Source organism: Trachypithecus francoisi, unplaced genomic scaffold (genome assembly GCF_009764315.1).
Source record: "Trachypithecus francoisi isolate TF-2019V2 unplaced genomic scaffold, Tfra_2.0 Lachesis_group0, whole genome shotgun sequence".
Taxonomy (NCBI): Eukaryota; Metazoa; Chordata; class Mammalia; order Primates; family Cercopithecidae; genus Trachypithecus; species Trachypithecus francoisi.
In genome coordinates, this window is record NW_022681453.1 from 19338961 (window position 1) to 19351296 (window position 12336).

General features: G+C 43.8%; 1 protein-coding gene across 4 annotated transcripts in view; it reads right to left on the bottom strand.

Annotated features, from left to right (window-relative positions):
* Nucleotides 1–12336, bottom strand: part of DCAF1 (DDB1 and CUL4 associated factor 1) — a 120264-nt gene that overhangs the window by 90251 nt on the left and 17677 nt on the right. For all 4 annotated transcript variants that reach the window (XM_033208923.1, XM_033208933.1, XM_033208952.1 and 1 more), the window contains one exon: nt 811–928. In XM_033208923.1, coding sequence (XP_033064814.1) covers nt 811–920 — 110 coding nt within the window. In that variant the 5' untranslated portion in view covers nt 921–928. The remainder of the gene's footprint in view (nt 1–810; nt 929–12336) is intronic.

Genomic DNA, 12336 nt, shown 5'->3' on the forward strand with positions numbered 1-12336 from the left:
GAGGTAGGTGGATCACCTGAGCTCAGGAGTTCAAGACCAGCCTGGCCAACATGGTGAAACCCTGCTCTACTAAAAAGATACAAAACTTAGCTGGGCGTGGTGGCAGAGGCCTGTAATCCCAGCTACTCAGGAGGCTGAAGCAGGAGAATCACTTGAACCCAGGAGGCAGAGGTTGCAGTGAGTCGAGATCATGCCATTGCACTCTAGCCTGAGCAACAAGAGCGAAACTCCGTATGAAAAAAAAAAAAAGGCCAGGCGCGGCAGCTCATGCCTATAATCCCAGCACTCACTTTGGGAGGAGTCCAAGGCGGGTGGATCACCTAAGGTGAGGAGTTGAAGACCAGCCTGACCAACATGGTGAAACCCCGTCTCTACTAAAAAACAGAAAAATTAGCTGGGCATGGTGGTGGGAGCCTGTAATCCCAGCTACTCGGGAGGCTAGGGCAGGAGAATTGCTTGAACCCAAGAGGCAGAGGTTGTAGTGAGCCGAGATCACGCCACTGTACTCCAGCCTGGGCAACAGAGCAGAACTCTGTCTCAAAAAAAAAAAAAAAAAAAAAAAAAAATTAATTAAGAAAATTAAACAGCTTCAGGAAGTAGAGAAATGAAGACTAAATCTGAGGAAAGAAAAAAATTGATTTAGAATTTACAGTCTAGGTGAAAATGTTCCTATGCTATTCTCCAAACCAATTTTTGCTTCTTTTAAAGTAGCTTGTGTGTGTGTGTGTATGTGTGTGTATCAAGAAATCTAGCATATGAGTTGTGTCTGAGGTTTTTTATTAAACTAGGTTTTAAAAAAATTATTCATACCTGGTAAGGATAGGTACCATGTCCTGCCCACTGCCATGTTCCTTTTCCCACTGCTCCAGCAGGGTAGTGAGCTCAGCTTTGGAGTCCACATGTACCACTACTGTAGTCATGGCTTTGCCTAAGGAAGCAAAAATAAAAATTAAAAAAACAACCAATAAGTGAACACAAGCAAATAAAAGTGAAGAAGGGGTAGAAAAGGGATGAGAAAGTAAGAGAAATAATTAAAAAGGGAAATTTTAATTTAACCCCTTGAAACCTTTGGATTTATTTGTGGTACAGCGGAAAACTTGGGATACTCATCAAGCCTAAATACCCATTCAGTCATGAAGAACAAGTACTTTCACCTTTCTCAGCCTCAGCTTCAACTGTCAAATGAGGCAAGAAGCTGGATCAAAACAGTGACTCTTAACCTTTTGAGGAGCCCCTTTCAAAAATCAGACAAAAGATATGGTACCTTTCCCTCATCAAAAATGCATTTACTGCCAGGCATGGTGGCTCATGCCTATAATCCCAGCACTCTGGGAGGCTGGGGCAGGTGGATCATCTGAGGTCAGGAGTTCGGGAACAGCCTGGCCAACATGGTGAAAACCTGTCTCTACTAAAAATACAAAAAGTAGCTGGGCGTGGTGGCAGGTGACTGTAATCCCAACTACTTGGGAGGCTGAGGCAGGAGAATCACTTGAACCTAGGAGGCAGAGATTGCAGTGAGCCAAGATCATGCCACTGCACTCCAGCTTGGGCGACAGAGCAAGACTCTGTCTCAAAAAGAAAAAAAAATAGATTTACCTAATGCCTACCTGTTATACAATAATCCCAAGCCTAGATCTCTGAGGTTTGTGCTTACATTTTTTTAAGTACAAAATGTGGCTAAAACTACTCCTAAAAATATTTTGCTCGTTAGTTCTTTGAGGGAAGTTCTATCAAAGATAAATGGCACACTCCTGATTTTGTTTTTTTGTTTTGTTTTGTTTTTTGATTTTGAGACAGAGTCTCACTCTGTCACCCAGGCTGGAGTGCAATGGCACAATCTCGGCTCACTGAAACCTCCACCTTCCGGGTTCAAGCAATTCTCCTGCCTCAGCCTCCCGAATAGCTGGGATTACAGGTGCCCGCCACCACACCTGGCTAATTTTTGTATATTTAGTAGAGACACAGTTTTACCACGTTGGCCAGGCTAGTCTCGAACTCTGTTTTTTGTTTTTTTTTTGAGACAGAGTTTCACTCTTATTGCCCAGGTTGGAGGGCAATGACATGATCTCGGCTCACTGCAACCTCCGCCTCCCGGGTTCAAGTAATTCTCCTGCCTCGGCCTCCCAAGTAGCTAGGATTACAGGCATGCGTCACCATGCTCAGCTAATTTTTGTATTTTTAGTAGAAACAGGGTTTCACCATGTTGGTCAGGCTGGTCTCGAACTCCTGACCTCAGGTGATCCACCCACCTCAGCCTCCCAAAGTGCTGGGATTACAGGCATGACTCACCATGCCCAGCTCCGTTAATTCTTAAGGAGAAGGCCAAGAAATGAAATGGACCCTATTGCCAGCATGAAAGTGGAGAAGAAACACTATAAACTCATTTATCCTTCAAGCTTCCTAACCTCTCTCACAGCTGATTTCCTGGAAAGAAGACGTTGGAAGAGAGGCAGAGAAGGTTGGTTGGGTTGAGTGGTCAAACTAGGAATGCAGAAGGGCAGGGAGCTGAGGTGGGCTTTGGAGGTCCAAATAAGACACCCACATGCAAGAGGCTTACAAGGGGATCCAAAAGGGATAAATGAGACGCAAACATCTGACAAGTTATAGCATCAACTTCCTTATAAAAGTAGCCTTAAAATCAAAATGTCATATTCTGCCAAGCAAAATGCATTATCTTCTCAGAAATAGCAACCATTCCATAAAAAGAGTTTCACATCACAAAGGAATTACTAGCTGATCTAAAATGAACACTTCTAAAGATATCTATTATAAAACCAAATAAAATACATGTAAAAGATGATATCATTATTGCATTGCATTATTGCACTGCATTGTAAAATGCAAATAATATTTGTGTTTTAATCAAGTAGACGCAATTCCAGTAGTAGTGATTCACGTCACCTGGGTTACACATAACTCCAAAGGAAAATATCTGCCCCACCCCAAAACTGAACAAAATCAAAAAGTGTTTTGTTTTGTTTTGTTTTTTTCTGTTTTGAGGTGGAGTTTCGCTCTGTCATCAGGCTGGAGCTCAGTGGCGCAATCTCGGCTCACTGCAACCTCCACCCGCTGGGTTCAAGTCATTTTCCTGCCTCAGCCTCCCGAGTAGCTGGGACTACAGGCTCGTGCCACCACACCTGGCTAATATTTTGTATTTTTAGGAGAGACAGGGTTTCACCATGTTAGCCAGGATGGTCTCGATCTCCTGACCTCATGATCTACCCGCCTTGGCCTCCCAAAGTACTGGGGTTACAGCCGTGAAAACCATGTCTGACACCTTTTTTTTTTTTTAACGGTCTCACTCTGCCTCCCAGGCTTGAGTGCAGTAGCGCGGTCCTAGCTCACCGCAGCCTCAACCACCTGGGTCAAGGGATCCTCCCACCTCAGCCTTCAGAGTAGCTGGGATTACAGTATGTGCTGCCATGCCCAGCTTATTTTTATTTTTATGATTTGTTCAGGTGGGGTCTCACTATTGCTCAGGCTGGTCTCAAACCCCTGGCCTGAAGTGATCCTCCTGCCTCAGCTCCCCAAAGTGCTGAAACAACAGGCATGAGCCACCACACCCTGCCACATTTTCAGACTTTCTAACCAAAGCCACAAAAAGGAAATGCTGTAGGTGTGACAGACTAATATGGACTTCTGACTTCAACCTGAGAAAACTCAGGTTGCATATTTTACTCTCTATTAACTATATATACATTGTTATTTTATTTTTTTTGAGACAGCATCTTGCTCTGTCACGCGGGCTGGAATGCAGGGGCACGATCTCGGCTCACTGCAACCTCCACCTCCCAGGTTCAAGTGATTCTTCTGCCTCTGCCTCCCAAGTAGCTGAGACTACAGGTGCACATCAGCACACCCAGCTAATTTTTGTATTTTTAGTAGAGACAGAGTTTCACCACATTGGCCAGGCTGGTCTCGAACTCCTAACCTCATGATCCGCCCACCTCGGTTTCCAAAGTGCTGGTATTATAGGTGTGAGCCACTGTGCCCGGCCTTGATATACATATTTTTAAAACACATTTTCTTTTTTTTTTTCTTAAGACAGAGTCTCACTCTGTAACCAGGCTGGAGTGCAGTGGCGCAATCTTGGCTCATTATAACCTCCATATCCCAGATTCAAGCGATTCTCACACCCCAGCCTCCCAAGTAGCTAGGATTACAGGTGCGCGCCACCACATCCAGCTAATTTTTGTATTTTTAGTAGAGACAGGGTTTCATCATGTTGGCCAGACTGGTCTCAATCTCTTGACCTCATGATCTGCCCACCACGGCCTCCCAAAGTGCTGGGATTATAGGCGTGAGCCACTGCACCCAGCCAAAACAAACTTTTTATTTGGAGTAATTTTAGATTCACAGAAAAGCTGCAAAGATAACAGTGTTCCCACATACCTCTCACCCAGTTCAATTTTCACTAAGGTTACCACCTTATAGTGGTACACTGTCAAAATTAAGAAACCAGCATTGTTACATTAACTAAGCTCCAGACCTGATTCAGATTTCACCATTTTTCAAATCATGTGCTTTGTTCCATGATCTCATCTAGGATATACTGCATTCAGCTGTCATGTCTATCTAGTGTCCTCTGGTCTATGATGGATAGTTTGGGGGCTTGTCTTTGTTTTATATGACCTTGATAATCCTAAAGAGTACTAGCCAGGCTGGTAGAATGTGGCAACAATTTAACCAATTCTTTCTTTCTCCTCTCTTTCCTCTCTGCTCTTTCTCTCTCTCTCTCTCCTTTCTCTCTCTCTCTCTCCTCTCTCTTTTGTTCTTTTTTAAAGACGGGGTCTCCCTCCCATGTTGCCTAGGTTGGTCTTGAACTCCTGGGCTCAAGCAATATTCCTGCCTCAGCCTCCCAAAGTGCTAGGATTACAGGATGAACCACCATGCCCAGCCTATCAAACATTTTTTTTTTTTTTTTTTTTTTGGAGACGGAGTCTTGCTCTGTCGCCCAGGCTGGAGTTCAGAGGTGTGATCTTGGCTCACTGCAACCTCCACCTCCCGGGTTCAAGCGATTCTCCTACCTCAGCTTCCCGAGTAGCTGGGACTACAGGCATGTGCAACCACACCCAGCTAATTTTTGTATTTTTAGTAGAGACGGGGGGCTTCACCATGTTGGCCAGGCTGGTCTTGAACTCCTGACCTCGGGCAATCCGCCCGCCTCAGCATCCCAAAATGCTGGCATTACAGGCGTGAGCCACTGCACCAGGCCTACCAAACATTTAAAGAAGAATTAACACCAATCCTTCTCAAACTTCTCCAAAACCTGACGAGGAAAGATACTTCCTAATTCACCCATGAAGCCATCATCACTGACACCAAAGCCAAATAAAGATATCACAAAAAAAGAAAGCCACAGCCGGATATCCTTTATGACCGTACACATAAAAATCCTCAACAAGGCCGGGCGCGGTGGCTCAAGCCTGTAATCCCAGCACTTTGGGAGGCCGAGACGGGCGGATCATGAGGTCAGGAGATCGAGACCCTCCTGGCTAACACGGTGAAACCCCGTCTCTACTAAAAATACAAAAACTAGCCGGGCGAGGTGGCGGGCGCCTGTAGTCCCAGCTACTCGGGAGGCTGAGGCAGGAGAATGGCGTAAACCCGGGAGGCGGAGCTTGCAGTGAGCTGAGATCCGGCCACTGCACTCCAGCCTGGGCGACAGAGCGAGACTCCGCCTCAAAAAAAAAAAAAAAAAAAAAAAAAAAATCCTCAACAAAATACTAGCAAACAGAATCCAACAGTGTATTAAGAAAATTAAGGCCAGGCACGTGGCTCACGCCTATAATCCCAGCACTCTGGGAGGCCAAAGCAGGTGGATCATCAGGTCAGGAGTTCGAGACCAACCTGGTCAACATGGTGAAACCCTGTCTCTACTAAAAATACAAAAGTTAGGACTGGTATGGTGGCTCACGCCAGCAGTTTGGGAGGTCAAGGCGGGCAGATCACCTGAGTTCAGGAGTTCCACACCACCCTGGCCAACGTGGTGAAACGCTATCTCTACTAAAAACACAAAAATTAGCCAGGCATGGTGGCATGCGCCTGTAATCCCAGCTACTTGGAAGGCTGAGGCAGGAGAATCGCTTGAACCCAGGAGGCAGAGGTTGCAGTGAGCCAAGATTGCACCACTGCACTCCAGCCTCGGTGACAGAGCAAGACTTCATCAAAAAAAAAAAAAAAAAATTGGGGGCAGAGCAAGATGGCCGAATAGGAACAGCTCCAGTCTCCAATTCCCAGCACGAGCGACACAGAACACCGGTGATTTCTGCATTTTCAACTGAGGTACTGGGGTCATCTCACTAGGGAGTGCCGGACAATCGATGCTGGTCAGCTGCTGCAGCCCGACCAGCGAGAGCTGAAGCAGGGTGAGGCATCGCCTCACCTGGGACGCGCTAGGGGGAAGGGAATCCCTTTTCTTTTCCTAGCCAGGGGAACTGAGACACACAACACCTGGAAAATCGGGTGACTCCCACCCCAATACTGCGCTTTAAGCAAACGGGCACACCAGGAGAATATATGCCACACCTGGCCGGGAGGGTCCCACGGCCACGGAGCCTCTCTCATTGCTAACACAGCAGTCTGCGATCTAACCGCAAGTCAGCAGCGAGGCTGGGGGAAGGGTGCCCACCACTGCTGGGGCTTAAGTAGGTAAACAAAGCCGCTGGGAAGCTCGAACTGGGTGGAGCTCACAGCAGCTCAAGGAAACCTGCCTGTCTCTGTAGACTCCACCTCTGGGGACAGGGCACAGTTAACAACAACAACAAAAGCAGCAGGAACCTCTGCAGACTCAAACGACTCTGTCTGACAGCTTTGAAGAGAGCAGTGGATCTCCCAACACCGTGGTTGAGATCTGAGAAAGGACAGACTGCCTGCTCGGGTAGGTCCCTGACCCCTGAGTAGCCTAACTGGGAGACATCCCCCCCTAGGGGCAGTCTGACACCCCACACCTCACAGGGTGGAGTACACCCCTGAGAGGAAGCTTCCAAAGTAAGAATCAGACAGGTACACTCGCTGTTCAGCGATATTCTATCTTCTGCAACCTCTGCTGCTGATACCCAGGCAAACAGGGTCTAGAGTGGACCTCAAGCAATCTCCAACAGACCTACAGCTGGGGGTCCTGACTGTTAGAAGGAAAACTATCAAACAGGAAGGACACCTATACCAAAACCCCATCAGTACGTCACCATCATCAAAGCCCAGAGGCAGATAAAACACAAAGATGGGGAAAAAGTAGGGCAGAAAAGCTGGAAATTCAAAAATAAGAGCGCATCTCCCCCTGCAAAGGAGTGCAGCCCATCGCCAGCAACGGATCAAAGCTGGTCAGAGAATGACTTTGACGAGATGAGAGAAGAAGGCTTCAGTCCATCAAACTTCTCAGAGCTAAAGGAGGAATTACGTACCCAGCGCAAAGAAACTAAAAATCTTGAAAAAAGAGTGGAAGAATTGACAGCTAGACTAATTAATGCAGAGAAGGTCATAAACGAAATGACAGAGATGAAAACCATGACACGAGAAATACGTGACAAATGCACAAGCTTCAGTAACCGACTCGATCAACTGGAAGAAAGAGTATCAGCGATTGAGGATCGAATGAATGAAATGAAGCGAGAAGAAAAACCAAAAGAAAAAAGAAGAAAAAGAAATGAACAAAGCCTGCAAGAAGTATGGGATTATGTAAAAAGACCAAATCTACGTCTGATTGGGGTGCCTGAAAGTGAGGGGAAAATGGAACCAAGTTGGAAAACACTCTTCAGGATATCATCCAGGAGAACTTCCCCAACCTAGTAGGGCAGGCCAACATTCAAATTCGGGAAATACAGAGAACGCCACAAAGATACTCCTCCAGAAGAGCAACTCCAAGACACATAATTGCCAGATTCACCAAAGTTGAAATGAAGGAAAGAATCTTAAGGGCAGCCAGAGAGAAAGGTCGGGTTACCCACAAGGGAAGCCATTAGACTAACAGCAGATCTCTCGGCAGAAACTCTAAAAGCCAGAAGAGAGTGGGGGCCAATATTCAACATTCTTAAAGAAAAGAATTTAGACCCAGAATTTCATATCCAGCCAAACTAAGTTTCATCAGTGAAGGAGAAATAAAATCCTTTACAGATAAGCAAATGCTTAGAGATTTTGTCACTACCAGGCCTGCCTTACAAGAGACCCTGAAGGAAGCACTAAACATGGAAAGGAACAACCGGTACCACCCATTGCAAAAACACGCCAAAATGTAAAGACCATCGAGGCTAGGAAGAAACTGCATCAACTAACGAGCAAAATAACCAGTTAATATCATAATGGCAGGATCAAGTTCACACATAACAATATTAACCTTAAATGTAAATGGACTAAATGCTCCAATTAAAAGACACAGACTGGCAAACTGGATAAAGAGTCAAGACCCATCAGTCTGCTGTATTCAGAGACCCATCTCACATGCAGAGACATACATAGGCTCAAAATAAAGGGATGGAGGAAGATCTACCAAGCAAATGGAGAACAAAAAAAAGCAGGGGTTGCAATCCTACTCTCTGATAAACAGACTTTAAACCATCAAAGATCAAAAGAGACAAAGAAGGCCATTACATAATGGTAAAGGGATCAATTCAACAGGAAGAGCTAACTCTCCTAATATATATGCACCCAATACAGGAGCACCCAGATTCATAAAGCAAGTCCTTAGAGACTTACAAAGAGACTTAGACTCCCATACAATAATAATGGGAAACTTCAACACTCCACTGTCAACATTAGACAGATCAACGAGACAAAGTTAACAAGGATATCCAGGAATTGAACTCATCTCTGCACCAAGCAGACCTAATAGACATCTATAGAACTCTCCACCCAAAATCAACAGAATATACATTCTTCTCAGCACCACATCGCACTTATTCCAAAATTGACCACATCATTGGAAGTAAAGCACTCCTCAGCAATGTACAAGAACAGAAATTATAACAAACTGTCTCTCAGACCACAGTGCAATCAAACTAGAACTCAGGACTAAGAAACTCAATCAAAACTGCTCAACTACATGGAAACTGAACAACCTGCTCCTGAATGACTACTGGGTACATAACGAAATGAAGGCAGAAATAAAGATGTTCTTTGAAACCAATGAGAACAAAGATACAACATACAGAATCTCTGGGACACATTTAAAGCAGTGTGTAGAGGGAAATTTAGAGCACTAAATGCCCACAAGAGAAAGCAGGAAAGATCTAAAATTGACACTCTAACATCACAATTAAAAGAACTAGAGAGGCAAGAGCAAACACATTCAAAAGCTAGCAGAAGGCAAGAAATAACTAAGATCAGAGCAGAACTGAAGGAGATAGAGACACAAAAAACCCTCCAAAAAATCAATGAATCCAGGAGTTGTTTTTTGAAAAGATCAACAAAATTGACAGACTGCTAGCAAGACTAATAAAGAAGAAAGAGAGAGGAATCAAATAGACGCAATAAAAAATGATAAAGGGGATATCACCACCGACCCCACAGAAATACAAACTACCATCAGAGAATACTATAAACACCTCTACGCAAATCAACTAGAAAATCTAGAAGAAATGGATAATTTCCTGGACACTTACACTCTTCCAAGACTAAACCAGGAAGAAGTTGAATCCCTGAATAGACCAATAGCAGGCTCTGAAATTGAGGCAATAATTAATAGCCTACCAACCAAAAAAAGTCCAGGACCAGATGGATTCACAGCTGAATTCTACCAGAGGTGCAAGGAGGAGCTGGTACCATTCCTTCTGAAACTATTCCAATCAATAGAAAAAGAGGAATCCTCCCTAACTCATTTTATGACGCCAACATCATCCTGATACCAAAGCCTGGCAGAGACACACAAAAAAAAGAGATTTTAGACCAATATCCCTGATGAACATCGATGCAAAAATCCTCAATAAAATACTGGCAAATCGGATTCAGCAGCACATTAAAAGCTTATCCACCATGATCAAGTGGGCTTCATCCCTGGCATGCAAGGCTGGTTCAACATTCGCAAATCAGTAAACGTAATCCAGATATAACAGAACCAAAGACAAGAACCACATGATTATCTCAATAGATGCAGAAAAGGCTTTTGACAAAATTCAACAGCCCTTTATGCTAAAAACGCTCAATAAATTCGGTATTGAGGGAACGTACCTCAAAATAATAAGAGCTATTTATGACAAACCCACAGCTAGTATCATACTGAATGGGCAAAAACTGGAAAAATTCCCTTTGAAAACTGGCACAAGACAGGGATGCCCTCTCTCACCACTCCTATTCAACATAGTGTTGGAAGTTCTGGCTAGGGCAATCAGGCAAGAGAAAGAAATCAAGGGTATTCAGTTAGGAAAAGAAGAAGTCAAATTTTCCCTGTTTGCAGATGACATGATTGTATATTTAGAAAACCCCATTGTCTCAGCCCAAAATCTCCTTAAGCTTATAAGCAACTTCAGCAAAGTCTCAGGATACAAAATTAATGTGCAAAAATCACAAGCATTCTTATACACCAGTAACAGACAAACAGAGAGCCAAATCATGAATGAACTTCCATTCACAACTGCTTCAAAGACAATAAAATACCTAGGAATCCAACTTACAAGGGATGTAAAGGACCTCTTCAAGGAGAACTACAAACCACTGCTCAGTGAAATAAAGAGGACAAACAAATGGAAGAACATACCATGCTCATGGATAGGAAGAATCAATATTGTGAAAATGGCCATACTGCCCAAGGTTATTTATAGATTCAACGCCATCCCCATCAAGCTACCATGAGTTTCTTCACAGAATTGGAAAAAACTGCTTTAAAGTTCATATGGAACCAAAAAAGAGCCCGCATTGCCAAGACAATCCTAAGTCAAAAGGACAAAGCTGGAGGCGTCACGCTACCTGACTTCAAACTATACTACAAGGCTACAGTAACCAAAACAGCATGGTACTGGTACCACAACAGAGATATAAACCAATGGAACAGAACAGAGTCCTCAGAAATAATACTACACATCTACAGCCATCTCATCTTTGACAAACCTGAGAGAAACAAGAAATGGGGAAAGGATTCCCTATTTAATAAATGGTGCTGGGAAAATTGGCTAGCCATAAGTAGAAAGCTGAAACTGGATCCTTTCCTTACTCCTTATACGAAGATTAATTCAAGATGGATTAGAGACTTAAATGTTAGACCTAATACCATAAAAACCCTAGAAGAAAACCTAGGTAATATCATTCAGGACATAGGCATGGGCAAGGACTTCATGTCTAAAACACCAAAAGCAACGGCAGCAAAATTGCCAAAATTGACAAAGCAAAAGCCAAAATTGACAAATGGGATCTAATTAAACTAAAGAGCTTCTGCACAGCAAAAGAAACTACCATCAGAGTCAACAGGCAACCTACAGAATGGGAGAAAATTTTTGCAATCTACTCATCTGACAAAGGGCTAATATCCAGAATCTACAAAGAACTCAAACAAATATACAAGAAAAAAACAAACAACCCCATCAAAAAGTGGGCAAAGGATATGAACAGACATTTCTCAAAAGACATTCATACAGCCAACAGACACATGAAAAAATGCTCATCATCACTGGCCATCAGAGAAATGCAAATCAAAACTGAGATACCATCTCACACCAGTTAGAATGGCAATCATTAAAAAGTTAGGAAACAACAGGTGTTGGAGAGGATGTGGAGAAATAGGAACACTTTTACACTGTTGGTGGGATTGTAAACTAGTTCAACCATTATGGAAAACAGTATGGCAATTCCTCAAGGATCTAGAACTAGATGTACCATATGACCCTGCCATCCCACTACTGGGTATATACCCAAAGGATTATAAATCATGCTGCTCTAAAGACACATGCACACGTATGTTTATTGCGGCACTATTCACAATAGCAAAGACTTGGAATCAACCCAAATGTCCATCTGTGACAGACTGGATTAAGAAAATGTGGCACATATACACCATGGAATACTATGCAGCCATAAAAAAGGATGAGTTTGCGTCCTTTGTAGGGACATGGATGCAGCTGGAAACCATCATTCTTAGCAAACTATCACAAGAACAGACAACCAAACACCGCATGTTCTCACTCATAGGTGGGAACTGAACAATGAGATCACTTGGACTCGGGAAGGGGAACATCAAACATCGGGGCCTATCATGGGGGGGAGGGGGGAGGGATTGCATTGGGAGTTATACCTGATATAAATGATGAATTGATGGGTGCTGACGAGTTGATGGGTGTAGCACACCAACATGGTTCAAGTATACGTATGTAACAAACCTGCACATTATGCACATGTACCCTAAAACTTAATGTA